General features: G+C 39.5%; 1 protein-coding gene across 1 annotated transcript in view; it reads left to right on the top strand.

The window, feature by feature from the left end:
- The window catches only part of GLYR1 (glyoxylate reductase 1 homolog), a gene marked incomplete in the record, with an annotated part of 164,813 nt that overhangs the window by 57,026 nt on the left and 88,555 nt on the right, over positions 1–19,232 (top strand). Inside the window, 2 exon segments of the mRNA XM_053694873.1 lie at positions 8,220–8,270; positions 8,366–8,439. Coding sequence (XP_053550848.1) covers positions 8,220–8,270; positions 8,366–8,439 — 125 coding nt within the window.

Genomic DNA, 19,232 nt, shown 5'->3' with positions numbered 1-19,232 from the left:
AGAAGGATTGGAGAAAGGTTTGTCAGCTAGTTCCTTAAAGGGACAGATATCTGCTCTGTCTATCCTTTTACACAAGCGTCTGGCAGAGGTACCAGACGTTCAAGCATTTGCTCAGGCTTTAGTCAGAATCAAGCCTGTCTATAACCCTGTGGCTCCGCCATGGAGTCTAAATTTAGTTCTTTCAGTTCTTCAAGGGGTTCAGTTTAAACCTTTACATTCCATAGATATTAAGTTATCTTGGAAACACAAGAAGAGACAGAAGCGCCACATGGCCCAATATTGTCTGGTCCAGAATATAGATATGTGTGGATAATCAGTATAAACTCACATTTAGAGAAGCACCTCAATTAGTGCTGTTGTAGCAGTCTGGGATTTCTATTAGTCACCCAGGAGACCAAATTCCGTTGTGGATGTGGTGTCTAGATGAACAACACAAAGGGACAAAGGTGCCTATATGGCCTAGTATTGTCTTGACAAATATGAGTTAATGAGTTATTAAGATGGGTACTCACATTTGTTGTAGCATCTCCTTTGATGCTATAGAGGCAGAGTGGAATCAATATGGTCACCCACCAGACTTAATCATGTGTTTGCAGGATACCAGATAAACCAGGGGCCTCCAGTGATTCAGGGAGAGGCCTAGCGCAATAGGCTCCTCTCAGCAAAAAGTAGTGAGGTAACAAAAACAGATAGCAAGTGTCCCAATATAAAAAGAGTTTTTATTAAAAAACTATAAAAAAAATGTTTTTTGATTATCTTGGAAAGTTTTGTTTTTGGTAGCTATATCTTCTGCTCGAAGAGTTTCAGAATTGTCTGCTTTGCAGTGTAATTCACCCTATCTTGTGTTCCATGCAGATAAGGTAGTTTTGCGTACCAAACCTGGTTTTCTTCCTAAAGTTGTTTCTAATAGGAATATTAACCAGGAAATCATTGTTCCTTCCATGTGTCCTAATCCATCTTCAAAGAAGGAACGGCTTTTACACAATCTTGATATGGTTCGTGCCTTAAAATTCTATTTACAAGCAACTAAAGATTTCAGACAAACATCATCCTTGTTTGTTGTCTATTCTGGTAAGAGGAGAGGTCAGAAAGCAACTGCTACCTCTCTTTCCTTCTGGCTGAAAAGCATCATCCGATTGGCTTATGAGACTGCTGGACAGCAGCCTCCTGAACGAATTACAGCTCATTCCACCAGGCTTCTGTTGAACAGATTTGTAATGCAGCGACTTGGTCTTCACTGCATACTTTTGCCAAATTTTACAAATTCGATACTTTTGCTTCTTCGGAGGCTATTTTTGGGAGAGAGGTTTTGCAAGCAGTGGTGCCTTCCGTTTAGGTTACCTGTCTTGTTCCCTCCCTTCATCCGTGTCCTAAAGCTTTGGTATTGGTATCCCACAAGTAAGGATGAATCCGTGGACTGGATACACCTTGCAAGAGAAAACAGAATTTATGCTTACCTGATAAATTACTTTCTCTTGCGGTGTATCCAGTCCACGGCCCGCCCTGGCAATTAAGTCAGGTTAAATTTTTTTGTTTAAACTAGTCACCACTGCACCCTATGGTTTCTCCTTTTCTCCTAACCTTTGGTCGAATGACTGGGGGGGGGAGCTTTATGGACAGCTCTGCTGTGTGCTCTCTTTGCCACTTCCTGTAGGGAATGAGAATATCCCACAAGTAAGGATGAATCCGTGGACTGGATACACCGCAAGAGAGTAATTTATCAGGTAAGCATAAATTCTGTTTTTCTTTCATGTAATTGGCAAGAGTCACAAGTAAGTTTGTGCTAAGATTTCTACGTTGATATGCGCTTCTCAGCATTGTTAAAGCCCGATTCCTCTCAGAGAACAGCGAATGTCAGAGGGACGTGAAGGGAGTATCACTTATTGAATACAATGATTTCCCTAACGGGGGTCTATTTCATAGGTTCTCTGTTATCGGTCGTAGAGATTCATCTCCTACCTCCCTTTTCAGATTGACGATATACTCTCAATTTACCATTACCTCTACTAACTGTTTTAGTACTGGTTTGGCTATCTGCTATATGTGGATGGGTGTCTTTTGGTAAGTATGTTTTTTATTACTTAAGACACCTCCGCTATGGTTTGGCACTTTATGCATTTATATAAAGTTCTAAATATATGTATTGTACTTATATTTGCCATGAGTCAGGTTCATGTATTTCCTTCTGCAGTACTATCAGTTTCATATTTGGGGAATATAAACATCTTTTAAATATGAAATTTATTTCTTACCTGGGGTTTAGTCTTTTTTTCAATTGACTACTTCTTACAAATTGCGGGCGGTATTAGGCCCGCGGGTGCGACAAATGCTAAACTTTATTGCGTCATTCTTGGCGCAAATTTTTTTTTGGCACGGAAAAGTAAGTCTGACGCAAGTTCGTCACTTCCGGTGTCATACTTGACGCCGAGACCTTTCACACTGTTGCATCATTAGTGACGCGAGTGTGTCATTTCCGGTTATTTTTTTTTATTATTATTATTATTTCAATACCCCATTGATGTTTGCCTCTTGCTTTTTTCTATCAGAGGACTATGCTATTTGCATTTTTCCCATTCCTGAAACGGTCATATAAGGAAATAGATAATTTTGCTTTATATGTTGTTTTTTATCTTACATTTTGCAAGATGTCTCAACCTGATCCTGCCTCAGGAGCTTCTACTGGAACATTGCTGCCTGACATCGGTTCAACCAAAGCTAAGTGCATTTGTTGTAAAATTGTAGAAATTATCTCGCCGAATGTCATTTGTAATAGTTATCATGATAAACTTTTACATGCAGATAGTGTATCCATTAGTAATAGTACATTGCCAGTTGCAGTTCCTTCAACTTCTAATGTGCATGATATACCTGTAAATTTTAAAGAATTTGTTTCTGATTCTATTCTGAAGGCTTTGTCTGCATTTACACCTTCAAATAAATGTAAAAGGTCTTTTAAAACTTCTCATTTAGTTGATGAAATTTCAAATGACCAACAACATAATTTATCCTCTTCTGATGAGGATCTATCTGATACAGAAGATCCTTCCTCAGACATTGACACTAACAAATCTACATATTTATTTAAAATTGAGTATATGCGTTTTTTATTAAAAGAAGTGTTAATTACTTTGGATATTGAGGTAACCAGTCCTCTTAATATTCAGTCTAATAAACGTTTAAATGCTGTTTTTTATCCTCCTGTGGTTTTCTCCAGGGGTTTTTTCCTATTCCTGAGGCTATTTCTGATATGATTTCTAAGGAATGGAATAAGCCAGGTACTTCTTTTATTCCTTCTTCAAGGTTTAAAAAATTGTATCCTTTACCAGCAAAATCTATAGAGTTTTGGGAAAATATCCCCAAAGTTGATGGGGCTATTTCTACTCTTGCTAAACGTACCACTATTCCTATGGAAGATTGTACTTCCTTTAAGGATCCTTTAGATAGGAAGCTTGAATCTTATCTAAGGAAGGCCTATTTATATTCAGGTCATCTTCTTAGACCTGCAATTTCTTTGGCTGATGTTGCGGCTGCATCAACTTTCTGGTTGGAGAATTTAGCGCAACAGGAATTGGATTCTGACTTATCTAGCATTATTCGCTTACTGCAATATGCTAATCATTTTATTTGTGATGCTATTTTTGATATTATCAAAATTGATGTTAGATCCATGTCTTTAGCTATTTTAGCTAGAAGAGCTTTGTGGCTTAAATCCTGGAATGCTGATATGACATCTAAATCTAGATTACTATCTCTTTCCAAGGTAATTTATTTGGGTCCCAGTTGGATTCTATTTCAACTGTTACTGGGGGAAAGGGAGTTTTTCTGCCTCAGGATAAAAAAATCTAAGGCTTTTAACTGTTTTCGTTCCTTTCGTCAGAATAAGGAACAAAAACTCAATCCTTCCCCCAAGGAATCTGCCTCCAATTGGAAGCCTTCCTCAAATTGGAATAAATCCAAGCCTTTTAGGAAACTAAAGTCAGCCCCTAAGTCCGCATGAAGGTGCAGCCCTCATTCCAGCTCAGCTGGTAGGGGGCAGATTAAGGTTTTTCAAGGATATTTGGATAAAATCTGTTCAAAATCAATGGATTCAGAGCATTGTCTCTCAAGGGTATCGAATAGGATTCAGAGTAAGACCTCCTGTGAGAAGATTTTTTCTCTCGCGTATCCCAGTAAATCCAGTAAAAGCTCAGGCTTTCCTGAAGTGTTTCAGACCTTGAGTCTTCAGGGGTAATCATGCCATTTCCTCTTCTGGAACAAGGTTTGGGGTTTTATTCAAGTCTATTCATTGTCCCAAAGAAGGAAAATTTATTCAGATCAGTTCTGGATCTGAAAATTTTGAATAGTTATGTAAGTGTACCAACTTTCAAGATGGTGACTATAAGGACTATTCTACCTTTTGTTCAGCAAGGACATTATATGTCCACAATAGACTTGCAGGATGCATACCTTCATATTCCGATTCATCCAGAACACTATCCGTTTCTGAGATTCTCTTTTCTAGACAAGCATTACCAATTTATTGCTCTTCCATTAGGCCTAGTAACAGCTCCAAGAATCTTTTCAAAGGTTCTGGGTGCCCTACTCTCTGTAATCAGAGAACAGGGTATTGCGGTGTTTCCTTATTTGGACGATATCTTGGTACTAGCTTAGTCTTTACGTTCTGCAGAATCTGACACGAATCAACTAGTGTTGTTTCTACGGAAACATGGTTGGAGGATCAATTTACCAAAGAGTTTGTTGATTTTCCTCAGAGAAGGGTCACCTTTTTAGGCTTCCAGATAGATTCAGTGTCCATGACTCTGTTTCTAACAGACAAGAGACGTTTAAAATTGGTTGCAGCCTGCCGGCACCTTCGGTCTCAGTCATTTCCTTCAGTGGCTATGTGCATGGAAGTTTTAGGTCTCATGACTGCAGCATCGGACGCGATCCCCTTTTGCTTTTTTTCACATGAGACCTCTTCAGCTTTGTATGCTGAATCAATGGTGCAGGGATTATACAAAGATATCACAATTTAATATCCTTAAAATCCCAGTGTACGACACTCTCTGACATGGTGGGTAGATCACCATCATTTAGTTCAAGGGGTTTCTTTTGTTCGGCCAACCTGGACTGTGATCACAACAGATGCGAGTCTCTCAGGTTGGGGAGCTGTTTGGGGATCTCTGACAGCACAAGGGGTTTGGAAATCTCAAGAGGCGAGATTGCCGATAAATATTTTAGAACTCCGTGCAATTCTCAGAGCTCTTCAGTTTTGGCCTCTGTTAAAGAGAGAACCGTTCATTTGTTTTCAGACAGACAATATCACAACAGTGGCATATGTCAATCATCAGGGTGGGACTCACAGTCCCCAAGCTATGAAAGAAGTATCTCGGATACTTGCTTGGGCGGAATCCAGCACCTGTCTAATCTCTGCGGTGCATATCCCAGGTGTAGACAATTGGGAGGCGGATTATCTCAGCCGCCAGACTTTACATCCAGGGGAGTGGTCTCTCCATCTAGATGTATTTTCTCAGATTGTTCAGATGTGGGGGCTTCCAGAGATAGATCTCATGGCCTCTCATCTAAACAAGAAACTTCCCAGATACCTGTCCAGGGATGTTCAGGCGGAAGCAGTGGATGCGCTGACACTTCCTTGGTGTTATCATCCTGCTTACATCTTCCCGCCTCTAGTTCTCCTTCCAAGAGTGATCTCCAAGATCATCATGGAACAGTCTTTTGTGTTGCTGGTGGCTCCAGCATGGCCACACAGGTTTTGGTATGCGGATCTGGTTCGGATGTCCAGTTGCCCGCCTTGGTCACTTCCGTTACGGCCGGACCTACTATCTCAAGGTCCGTTTTTCCATCAGGATCTCAAATCATTAAATTTGAAGGTATGGAAATTGAACGCTTAGTTCTAAGTCATAGTTTTCTCTAACTCCGTGATTAATACTATGTTACAAGCTCATAAATCTGTCTCTAGAAAGATTTATTTATAGAGTTTGGAAGACTTACATTTCATGGTGTTCTTCTCATAAATTCTCCTGGCATTCTTTTAGAATTACTAGAATTTTACAGTTCCTTCAGGATGGTTTGGATAAGGGTTTGTCTGCAAGTTCCTTGAAAGGACAAATCTCCTCTCTTTGTTTTATTTCACAGAAAGATTGCTATACTTCCTGATATACACTGTTTTGTACAGGCTTTAGTTCGTATTAAGCCTGTCATTAAATCAATTTCTCCTCCTTGGAGTCTTAATTTGGTTCTGAAGGCTTTATGGGCTCCTCCATTTGAGCCTATGCATTCTTTGGACGTTAAACTACTTTCTTGGAAAGTGTTGTTCCTTTTGGCCATCTCTTCTGCTAGAAGAGTTTCTGAGCTATCTGCTCTTTCTTGTGAATCTCCTTTTCTGATTTTTCATCAGGATAAGGCGGTTTTGCGGACTTCTTTTGAATTTTTACCTAAGGTTGTGAATTCTAACAACATTAGTAGAGAAATTGTTGTCCCTTCCTTGTGTCCTAATCCTAAGAATCCTTTGGAAAGATCCTTACATTCTTTGGATGTGGTGAGAGCTTTGAAATATTATGTTGAAGCTACTAAAGATTTCAGGAAGACTTCTAGTCTATTTGTTATATTTTCTGGTCCTATGAAAGGTCAGAAGGCCTCTGCTATTTCCTTGGCCTCTTGGTTAAAGCTTTTGATTCATCAAGCTTATTTGGAGTCGGGTCAAGCCCCGCCTTAGAGAATTACAGCTCATTCTACTAGATCAGTCTCCACTTCGTGGGCTTTTAAGAATGAAGCTTCAGTTGATCAGATTTGCAAAGCAGCAACTTGGTCCTCTTTGCATACATTTTACTAAATTCTACCGTTTTGATGTATTTGCTTCTTCGGAAGCAGTTTTGGTAGAAAAGTTCTTCAGGCAGCTGTTTCAGTTTGATTCTTCTGCTTTTGATTTAAGTTTTTTCTTTCAAATGGAAATAAACTTATTTTTTTGGGTTGTGGACTAATTTTTTCAGCAGTATATGACTGTTTTTATTTTATTCCCTCCCTCTCTAGTGACTCTTGAGTGAAAGACTCCACATCTTGGGTATTGATATCCCATATGTCAGTAGTTCATGGACTCTTGCCAATTACATGAAAGAAAACAATTTATGTAAGAACTTACCTGATAAATTCATTTCTTTCATATTGGCAAGAGTCCATGAGGCCCACCCTTTTTATGGTGGTTATGATTTTTTGTATAAAGCACAATTATTTCCAAATTTCCTTTGTTGATGCTTTCTACTCCTTTCTTTATCACCCCACTGCTTGGCTATTCGTTAAACTGAATTGTGGGTGTGGTGAGGAGTGTATTTATAGGCATTTTGAGGTTTGGGAAACTTTGCCCCTCCTGGTAGGATTGTATATCCCATATGTCACTAGCTCATGGACTCTTGCCAATAAGAAAGAAATGAATTTATCAGGTAAGTTCTTACATAAATTATGTTTTTGTACATTGTGGACGATTCTAACCTTGTAAAGCACCCGGTTTTTCTGACTCACAATGTGAACTCTTGAAGCCGAGAACTGTCTTCTGATAAGTACCAGATCCCGACTGTGGATCTACTTTGCATTGTTGACGCCAGAGTATTTCACTATTTAAAAACAGAGGCACAATGAAGGTCAATACCTTGATCCAATTAATGTTCTGTTTATACTTGTTTACGGTGTGAAATTACTGTTATGTATTATTGCCTGAGATGTTGTCCTTTATTCTGAGATTGTAACTCTGATTTTCATTGCCTCAATAAAAATTATTTAAAAAAAAAAAAAAAAAACTGGAGAATGGTTAATAAAGGGATTATCTATTTTTTCGATCTCATCACTTGAATTAGTGGACATACATTACTGGGCACTAGCTATACATGTTGATTGAGATAATGACAAGAGGATCACATTTTTGCAGCCACCAATCGGTAGTGCATTGCTGTTCCTGAGCCTACCTAGGTATTGTCTTCAACAGAGATATCAAGAGAACAAAGCAAACTACATAATATAAGTAAATTAGCGTTTTTTTGGGGTTTTTTGTTTGTTTTTTTTATACTCGTTTTGTTAAGATTGAAAAGGTGTAACAGAGTAATTCACTTGCACTGCCCTTATCCCAGGCTCAGTAACTGTTGTGTATCACTAATAATTTCAGAATTTTTTTTGCAAACCTTTTTGTTCTTGTATACGGTTTGTTTGATTTATTTATTTTATTTCCTCAGCCCAGTGTTACATATCAAGCCATCAGCAAGCGACTTAAAGTATCTGAGGAGGTGAGATCACTCCTATCCCCTCCTGAACATATTTTGAATGCTTCACCATTTTCCCTTTTTGTCATGTTTATTTAAGTTCTCCCTTTTATTTTTAGGATAGTGGTTCAACATCAATTCAAGCAGCAGACAGCACAGCCATCAACGGCAACATCACACCCACAGATAAAAAGTATGCAACTCTTGCACTTTTTAAATATTCATATATTTTTATTTTTTTTTATTTTTTTTTAAATGGACCCCCCTTTCAGTTAGATTGTGGTCAAAACAAGTAATCAACTAAGGAAATTAATACTCAAGTAGATCTAAACAAATTAGGACACTTGTTTGGTTCCTAGTTGCTCTAGATCTCATTATCATGCTATTTAATTGGAGTATGACATTTTCCATTAAAGACTAGATTATGAGTGGCACGCTAACTGTTGCACGCATGCAATAAGGGGTATTTTGCGGCTCTCTGCGCACGTTGGATTATGAGTTGAAAGTAACTGAATTCAAATGTAATGCTTCTGGTTATCATGACTTCAGAGCTCTGGTTAATTGTTACATGGGACAAAAAGTGGCACACACAAATTTAAACAAGTACAGTAACACTCATAATAACACTGATAAAAAATATTTAAAGGGGCAGTCTACACCAGAAATGTTGTTGTTTTAAAAGATAAACCCTTTATTAATGATTCCCCAGTTTTGCATAACCAACACAGTTATATTAATACACTTTCTTTCTAATAACACGGTGAGTCCACGGATCATCATAATTGCTATTGGGAATATCACTCCTGACCAGCAGGAGGAGGCAAAGAGCACCACAGCAAAGCTGTTAAATACCACTCCCTTACCCACAACCCCCAGTCATTCTCTTTGCTTGTATCAGTTGCAAGGAGGGGTAAAGTTAGGTGGCTGATTCTTCAATCAAGAGTTTTATTTTTAAATCAGAGCAGGTTTGCTTAGTTTTTTGGGGGGGTTTAGCTGTAGTCCATGTCAGTCTCTTCAGTAGAGCAGTGGTGGCTTTTAAGCATTTGGGATCTTGTGGGTATAATCCCCACTGTGCCTCCCAATTAGTTTATGCTGCCCTTCTTTTAAAAGTATAAGTAGGTTTACTTGGCCTTTTTTTGTTTTCCACAGGTCTGTGAGGGAGGAAGCCTTTCAAACCTTGTGAGCTGCCCTGCTGCCGGGTAGTCTGTTATGGAGGTAAGTGCTATGTTTAGCTCTCCTTATTTTGGCTCCGTTTTTAGTTTACTCTACATGTTTATTTGGTGGTACCGACTCCCTTGGTTCTTAGCGAGTCACGCACTTTCCTTCCGGCGGCTGTTTGTACTGATTAGTGTAATGCCAGCCCGGAGGTGGTTGTATATGCCCACAATGGACGGAGTTTACTCAGCGTGAGTTTTGCACGCTCTTTCCAAATCGCTTCTGAGTTGCAGGAAGTGATACGCGGTCGGCTCCTGTTCCAGTGTGTGAGTTAGTCAGAACGGGGAGTGGGTGCTGGTGGTGGGGAGTCCGGATTGTTCTACGTTCCAGTTGTCTGGTCTGGAGGTGGTCAGGTAAGGTTAGCGAGGCTTGTTGAGGTGTAGAGGTGCAGCGAGGGTTTAGGTTTTCTTTTTAGGTTAACGTTATTTTCTTAAAGTGACAGTAATGTTTATTTCTTTTTAATGACACGATGAGTCCACGGATCATCTTAATTACTAATGGGTCAGCAGGAGGGCGGCAAAGAGCACCACAGCCAAAAGCTTCTCTTTGCCTACTTTAGTGATAGGAAGTGGTTAAAGTGAGGTGTTAGGAAAGATTCTTCAATCAAGAGTTTATTATTATTATTGGTGTAAGATTGTGCTGCTTTGTCCCTGGGGTGTAGCCGTTGTAGTCCCATATCAGTCTCTTCACTAGAGCCAGTGGTGGCTTTAGAGCCAATGGGAACTTGTGACCTAATTCTCACTACGCCTCCCATATAGTGTTGCTGCCCTATCCTTGAAAACCTGAGGGACTTTAACTCAGGACTTTCCCTTTATTTCAGGTCCATGGGGGGGAGAGAGGACCTCTGAAACTGCCTTGCTGTTGGGCAGCAGATGAGGTAAATTGCTAGCTTGCTTTTTGGGGAACCATAAATACTCAGAAAAATGGAGGGCACTTTATTGAAAGGATTCTTTATAACCTCATCAGCTATCTTTAAGACTCCCCCTGGAGCTCAGGGGACTCCAGAGGCAGTATATATGCAGGCATATTTCTTTCATGTAATTAACAAGAGTCCATGAGCTAGTGACGTATGGGATATACATTCCTACCAGGAGGGGCAAAGTTTCCCAAACCTTAAAATGCCTATAAATACACCCCTCACCACACCCACAAATCAGTTTTACAAACTTTGCCTCCAAGGGAGGTGGTGAAGTAAGTTTGTGCTAGATTCTACGTTGATATGCGCTCCGCAGCAAGTTGGAGCCCGGTTTTCCTCTCAGCGTGCAGTAAATGTCAGAGGGATGTGAAGAGAGTATTGCCTATTGAATGCAGTGATCTCCTTCTACGGGGTCTATTTCATAAGGTTCTCTGTTATCGGTCGTAGAGATTCATCTCTTACCTCCCTTTTCAGATCGACGATATACTCTTATATTTACCATTTCCTCTACTGATTCTCGTTTCAGTACTGGTTTGGCTTTCTACAAACATGTAGATGAGTGTCCTGGGGTAAGTAAGTCTTATTTTCTGTGACACTCTAAGCTATGGTTGGGCACTTTATTTATAAAGTTCTAAATATATGTATTCAAACATTTATTTGCCTTGACTCAGAATGTTCAACTTTCCTTATTTCCAGACAGTCAGTTTCATATTTGGGATTATGCATTGAATTATCATATTTTTTCTTACCTCAAAAATTTGACTTTTTTCCCTGTGGGCTGTTAGGCTCGCGGGGGCTGAAAATGCTTCATTTTATTGCGTCATTCTTGGCGCGGACTTTTTTGGCGCAAAAATTCTTTTCCGTTTCCGGCGTCATACGTGTCGCCGGAAGTTGCGTCATTTTTTGACGTTATTTTGCGTCAAAGATGTCGGCGTTCCGGATGTGGCGTCATTTTTGGCGCCAAAAGCATTTAGGCGCCAAATAATGTGGGCGTCTTTTTTGGCGCTAAAAAATATGGGCGTCATTTTTGTCTCCACATTATTTAAGTCTCATTATTTATTGCTTCTGGTTGCTAGAAGCTTGTTCACTGGCATTTTTTTCCCATTCCTGAAACTGTCATTTAAGGAATTTGATCAATTTTGCTTTATATGTTGTTTTTTTCTTTTACATATTGCAAGATGTTCCACGTTGCAACTGAGTCAGAAGATACTACAGGAAAATCACTGCACAGTGCTGGAGCTACCAAGCTAAGTCTGCTATAAACTTTTGGTATCTGTTTTCTCCAGCTGTTATTTGTATTGCATGTCATGTCAAACTTATTAATGCAGATAAAATTTCCTTTAGTACTGTTACATTACCTGTTGCTGTCCGTCAACATCTAATTTTCAGAGTGTTCCTGATAACATAAGAGATTTTATTTTTTAAATCCATTAAGAAGGCTATGTCTGTTATTTCTCCTTCTAGTATACATAAAAGTCTTTTAAAACTTCTCTTTTTTTCAGATGAATTTTTAAATGAACATCATCATTCTGATACTGATAATGGTTCTTCTGGTTCAGAGGTTTCTGTCTCAGAGGTTGATGCTGATAAATCTTTGTATTTGTTCAAGATGGAATTTATTCGTTCTTTACTTAAAGAAGTGTTATTTGCATTAGAAATAGAGGATTCTGGTCCTCTTGATACTAAATGTAAACGTTTAAATAAGGTTTTTAAATCTCCTGTAGTTATTCCAGAAGTGTTTTATCTCCCTGATGCTATTTCTGAAGTAATTTCCAGGGAATGGAATAATTTGGGTAATTTATTTACTCCTTCTAGACGTTTAAGCAAATTATATCCTGTGCCATCTGACAGATTAGAGTTTTTTGGGACAAAAATCCCTAAGGTTATGGGGCTGTCTCTACTCCTGCTAATGTACTACTATTCCTATGGCAGATAGTACTTCATTTAAGGATCCTTTAGATAGGAAAATTGAATCTTTTCTAAGAAAAGCTTACTTATGTTCAGGTAATCTTCTTAGACCTGCTATATTTTTAGCGGATGTTGCTACAGCTTCAACTTTTTGGTTAGAAGCTTTAGCGCAACAAGTAACAGATCATAATTTTATAGCATTATTATTATTCTATAACATGCTAATAATTTTATTGGTGATACCATCTTTTGATATCATTAGAGTTGATGTCAGGTATATGTCTCTAGCTATTTTAGCTAGAAAAGCTTTATGGATTAAACTTGGAATGCTGACATGTCTTCTAAGTCAACTTTGCTTTCCCTTTCTTTCCAGGGTAAATAATCATTTCGTTCCTTTCCTCACAACAAGGAACAAAAGCCTGATCCTTCATCCTCAGGAGCGGTATCAGTTTGGAAACTATTTCCAGTTTGGAATATATCCAAGCCTTATAGAAACCTATAGCCAGCTCCTAAGTATCTATGAAGGTGCGGCCCTTATTCCAGCTCAGCTGGTATGGGGCAGATTACGTTTTCTTCAAAGAAATTTGGATCAATTCCGTTCTTAATCTCTGGTTTCAGAAACATTGTTTCAGAAAGGTACAGAATTGGCTTCAAGTTAAGGCCTCCTGCTAAGAGATTCTTTTCTTTCCCGTGTCCCAGTTGACACAGCAAGGCTCAGCATTTCTGAAATGTGTTTCAGATCTAGAGTTGGCTGGAGTATTTATGCCAGTTCCAGTTCTGGAACAGGGGCTGGGGTTTTATTTTATCTCTTCATTGTACCAAAGAAGGTCAATTCCTTCAGACCAGTTCTGGATCTATCATTATTGAATCGTTATGTTAGGATACCAACATTCAAGATGGTTACTGTAGGACTATCCTGCCTTTTGTTTAGCAAGGGCATTATATGTCTACAATAGATTTACAGGATGTGTATCTGCATATTCCGATTCATCCAGATCACTTTTAGTGTCTGAGATTCTCTTTTTAGACAAGCATTACCAGTTTTGTGGCTCTACTGTTTGGCCTAGCCTCAGTTCCAAGAATTTTTTTCAAAGGTTCTCGGTGCCCTTCTTTCTGTAATCAGAGAATAGGGTTTTGGTATTTCCTTATTTGGACGATATCTTGGTACTTGCTCAGTCTTCTTATTTTCGAAGAATCTCATACGAATCGACTTGTGTTGTTTCTTCAAGTTCATGGTTGGAGGATCAATTTACCAATCAGTTCATTGATTCCTCAGACAAGGGTAACCTTTTTAGGTTTCTAGATAAATTCAGTGTCTATGACTCTGTCCTTGTCAGACAAGAGAAGTTTAACATTGATATCAGCTTGTCAAAACCTTCAGTCACAATCATTCCCTTTGGTAGCCTTATGCATGGAAATGTTGGGTCTTAGGACTGCCGCATCAGATGCGATCTCCTTTGCTCGTTTTCACATGCGACCTCTTCAGCTCTGTATGCTGAACCAATGGTGCAGGGATTACTCAAAGATATCTCAATTAATATCTTTAAACCGATTTTACGACACTCTCTGACATGGTGGACAGATCACCATCGTTTAGTTCAGGGGGCTTCTTTGTTCTTCCGACCTGGACTATAATCTCAACAGATACAAGTCTTACAGGTTGGGGAGCTGTGTGGGGGTATCTGACGGCACAAGGGGTTTGGGAATCTCAGGAGGTGAGATTTCTGATCAATATTTTGGAACTCCGTGCAATTTTCAGAGCTCTTCAGTCTTGGCCTCTTCTGAAGAGAGAGTTGTTCATTGTTTTCAGATAAGACAATGTCACAACTGTGGCATACATCAATCATCAAGGAGGGACTCACAGTCCTCTGGCTATGAAAGAAGTATCTCGAATTTTGGTTTGGGCGGAATCCAGCTCCTGTCTAATCTCTGCGGTTTATATCCCAGGTATGGACAATTGGAAAGCGGATTATCTCAGTCGCCAAACGTTGCATCCGGGCGAATGGTCTCTTCACCCAGAGGTATTTCTTCAGATTGTTCAAATGTGGGAACTTCCAGAAATAGATCTGATGGCTTCTCATCTAAACAAGAAACTTCCCAGGTATCTGTCCAGATCCCGGGATCCTCAGGCGGAGGCAGTGGATGCATTTTCACTTCCTTGGAAGTATCATCCTGCCTATATCTTTCCGCCTCTAGTTCTTCTTCCAAGAGTAATCTCCAAGATTCTGAAGGAATGCTCGTTTGTTCTGCTGGTAGCTCCGGCATGGCCTCACAGGTTTTGGTATGCGGATCCTGTCCGGATGGCCTCTTGCCAACCGTGGACTCTTCCGTTAAGACCAGACCTTTTGTCTCAAGGTCCTTTTTTCCATCAGGATCTGAAATCCTTAAATTTAAAGGTATGGAGATTGAACGCTTGATTCTTGGTCAAAGAGGTTTCTCTGACTCTGTGATTAATACTATGTTACAGGCTCGTAAATCTGTATCCAGAGAGATATATTATAGAGTCTGGAAGACTTATATTTCTTGGTGTCTTTCTCATCATTTTTCTTGGCATTCTTTTAGAATACCGAGAATATTACAATTTCTTCAGGATGGTTTAGATAAGGGTTTGTCCGCAAGTTCCTTGAAAGGTCAAATCTCTGCTCTTTCTGTTCTTTTTCACAGAAAGATTGCTATTCTTCCTGATATTCATTGTTTTGTACAAGCTTTGGTTCGTATAAAGCCTGTCATTAAGTCAATTTCTCCTCCTTGGAGTTTGAATTTGGTTCTGGGGGCTCTTCAAGCTCCTCCATTTGAACCTATGCATTCATTGGATATTAAATTACTTTCTTGGAAAGTTTTGTTCCTTTTGGCCATCTCTTCTGCCAGAAGAGTTTCTGAATTATCTGCTCTTTCTTGTGAGTCTCCTTTTCTGATTCTTCATCAGGATAAGGCGGTGTTGCGAACTTCTTTTGAATTTTTACCTAAAGTTGTGAATTCCAACAACATTAGTAGAGAAATTGTGGTTCCTTCATTATGTCCTAATCCTAAGAATTCTAAGGAGACATCGTTGCATTCTTTGGATGTTGTTAGAGCTTTGAAATATTATGTTGAAGCTACGAAATCTTTCTGTAAGACTTCTAGTCTATTTGTTATCTTTTCCGGTTCTAGGAAAGGCCAGAAAGCTTCTGCCATTTCTTTGGCATCTTGGTTGAAATCTTTATTTCATCTTGCCTATGTTGAGTCGGGTAAAATTCCGCCTCAGAGAATTACAGCTCATTCTACTAGGTCAGTATCTACTTCCTGGGCGTTTAGGAATGAAGCTTCGGTTGACCAGATCTGCAAAGCAGCAACTTGGTCCTCTTTGCATACTTTTACTAAATTCTACCATTTTGATGTATTTTCTTCTTCTGAAGCAGTTTTTGGTAGAAAAGTTCTTCAGGCAGCGGTTTCAGTTTGAATCTTCTGCTTATGTTTTTTGTTAAACTTTATTTTGGGTGTGGATTATTTTCAGCAGGAATTGGCTGTCTTTATTTTATCCCTCCCTCTCTAGTGACTCTTGTGTGGAAAGATCCACATCTTGGGTAGTCATTATCCCATACGTCACTAGCTCATGGACTCTTGTTAATTACATGAAAGAAAACATAATTTATGTAAGAACTTACCTGATAAATTCATTTCTTTCATATTAACAAGAGTCCATGAGGCCCACCCTTTTTTGTGGTGGTTATGATTTTTTTGTATAAAGCACAATTATTCCAATTCCTTATTTTATATGCTTCGCACTTTTTTTCTTATCACCCCACTTCTTGGCTATTCGTTAAACTGATTTGTGGGTGTGGTGAGGGGTGTATTTATAGGCATTTTAAGGTTTGGGAAACTTTGCCCCTCCTGGTAGGAATGTATATCCCATACGTCACTAGCTCATGGACTCTTGTTAATATGAAAGAAATGAATTTATCAGGTAAGTTCTTACATAAATTATGTTTTTTTTGATATGGAGGAGTCAAAAGTTTGGCACTTATGGGGTTAATTTTGGAATGTTAATCCTGCTTAGGTGCAAGTTTTTTATTATGGCAGTCCTTGGATTTTTTGTGGGTCACTGTGAGAGGATGGCTTTGTTTAGGAGTGCTGTTTAGCTCTCCTTATTTTGGCTCCGTTTTTAGTTTACTCTACATGTTTATTTGGGGTACCGACTCCTTGGTTCTTAGCGAGTCACGCACTTTCCTTCCGGCGGCTGTTTGTACTGATTAGTGTAATGCCAGCCCGGAGGTGGTTGTATATGCCCACAATGGACGGAGTTTACTCAGCGTGAGTTTTGCACGCTCTTTCCTAATCGCTTCTGAGTTGCAGGAAGTGATACGCGGTCGGCTCCTGTTCCAGTGTGTGAGTTAGTCAGAACGGGGAGTGGGTGCTGGTGGTGGGGAGTCCGGATTGTTCTACGTTCCGTTGTCTGGTCTGGAGGTGGTCAGGTAAGGTTAGCGAGGCTTGTTGAGGTGTAGAGGTGCAGCGAGGGTTTAGGTTTTCTTTTTAGGTTAACGTTATTTTCTTAAAGTGACAGTAATGTTTATTTCTTTTTAATGACACGATGAGTCCACGGATCATCTTAATTACTAATGGGTCAGCAGGAGGCGGCAAAGAGCACCACAGCAAAAGCTTCTCTTTGCCTACTTTAGTGATAGGAAGTGGTAAAGTGAGGTGTTAGGAAAGATTCTTCAATCAAGAGTTTATTATTATTATTGGTGTAAGATTGTGCTGCTTTGTCCTGGGGTGTAGCCGTAGTCCCATATCAGTCTCTTCACTAGAGCAGTGGTGGCTTTAGAGCAATGGGAACTTGTGACATAATTCTCACTACGCCTCCCATATAGTGTTGCTGCCCTATCCTTGAAAACCTGAGGGACTTTAACTCAGGACTTTCCTTTATTTCAGGTCCATGGGGGGGAGAGAGGACCTCTGAAAACTGCCTTGCTGTTGGGCAGCAGATGAGGTAATTGCTAGCTTGCTTTTTGGGGAACCATAAATACTCAGAAAAATGGAGGGCACTTTATTGAAAGGATTCTTTATAACCTCATCAGCTATCTTTAAGACTCCCCTGGAGCTCAGGGGACTCCCGAGGCAGTATATATGCAGGCACTGGGGTGTTTTTTTGAAGGGCGGTGGTTCCACACTCCCGGCAGGTTTTTTAACTAATTTCGCTGACCGGGAGGCTTGCTGCTAGTCATGCCCATGTTTGGAGGTACGCAAGGAAGCGGAAAGTGATTGCGCGCCATTTGCAGTCACTCCGTTCCATTGTAGGGTAGCTACGCATCTGTATTTCTTTCATGTAATTAGCAAGAGTCCATGAGCTAGTGACGTATGGGATATACATTCCTACCAGGAGGGGCAAAGTTTCCCAAACCTCAAAATGCCTATAAATACACCCCTCACCACACCCACAATTCAGTTTTACAAACTTTGCCTCCGATGGAGGTGGTGAAGTAAGTTTGTGCTAGATTCTACGTTGATATGCGCTCCGCAGCAAGTTGGAGCCCGGTTTTCCTCTCAGCGTGCAGTGAATGTCAGAGGGATGTGAGGAGAGTATTGCCTATTTGAATGCAGTGATCTCCTTCTACGGGGTCTATTTCATAGGTTCTCTGTTATCGGTCGTAGAGATTCATCTCTTACCTCCCTTTTCAGATCGACGATATACTCTTATATATACCATTACCTCTGCTGATTCTCGTTTCAGTACTGGTTTGGCTTTCTACAAACATGTAGATGAGTGTCCTGGGGCAAGTAAATCTTATTTTCTGTGACACTCTAAGCTATGGTTGGGCACTTTGTTTATAAAGTTCTAAATATATGTATTCAAACATTTATTTGCCTTGACTCAGAATGTTCAACATTCCTTATTTTTCAGACAGTCAGTTTCATATTTGGGATAATGCACTTGAATTAATCATTTTTTTCTTACCTTCAAAAATTTGACTCTTTTTTTCCCTGTGGGCTGTTAGGCTCGCGGGGGCTGAAAATGCTTCATTTTATTGCATCATTCTTGGCGCGGACTTTTTTGGCGCAAAAAATTATTTTCCGTTTCCGGCGTCATACGTGTCACCGGAAGTTGCGTCATTTTTTGACGTTATTTTGCGCCAAAAATGTCGGCGTTCCGGATGTGGCGTCATTTTTGGCGCCAAAAGCATTTAGGCGCCAAATAATGTGGGCGTCTGATTTGGCGCTAAAAAATATGGGCGTCTCTTTTGTCTCCACATTATTTCAGTCTCATTTTTTCATTGCTTCTGGTTGCTAGAAGCTTGTTCTTTGGCATTTTTTCCCATTCCTGAAACTGTCATTTAAGGAATTTGATCAATTTTGCTTTATATGTTGTTTTTTCTCTTACATATTGCAAGATGTCTCACGTTGCATCTGAGTCAGAAGATACTACAGGAAAATCGCTGTCTAGTGCTGGATCTACCAAAGCTAAGTGTATCTGCTGTAAACTTTTGGTAGCTATTCCTCCGGCTGTTTGTATTAATTGTCATGACAAACTTGTTAATGCAGATAATATTTCCTTTAGTAAAGTACCATTGCCTGTTGCAGTTCCTTCAACATCTAAGGTGCAGAATGTTCCTGATAACATAAGAGATTTTGTTTCTGAATCCATAAAGAAGGCTATGTCTGTTATTTCTCCTTCTAGTAAACTTAAAAAATCTTTTAAAACTTCTCTCCCTACAGATGAATTTTTAAATGAACATCATCATTCTGATTCTGATGACTCTTCTGGTTTAGAGAATTCTGTCTCAGAGATTGATGCTGATAAATCTTCATATTTATTTAAAATGGAATTTATTCGTTCTTTACTTAAAGAAGTACTAATTGCTTTAGAAATAGAGGATTCTGGTCCTCTTGATACTAATTCTAAACGTTTAGATAAGGTATTTAAATCTCCTGTGGTTATTCCAGAAGTTTTTCCTGTTCCTAATGCTATTTCT

This window comes from Bombina bombina, chromosome 11 (assembly GCF_027579735.1).
Source record: "Bombina bombina isolate aBomBom1 chromosome 11, aBomBom1.pri, whole genome shotgun sequence".
NCBI lineage: Eukaryota > Metazoa > Chordata > Amphibia > Anura > Bombinatoridae > Bombina > Bombina bombina.
The sequence above is the reverse complement of the archived record's forward strand: the minus strand, read 5'-3'. Positions and strand labels throughout refer to the sequence as shown.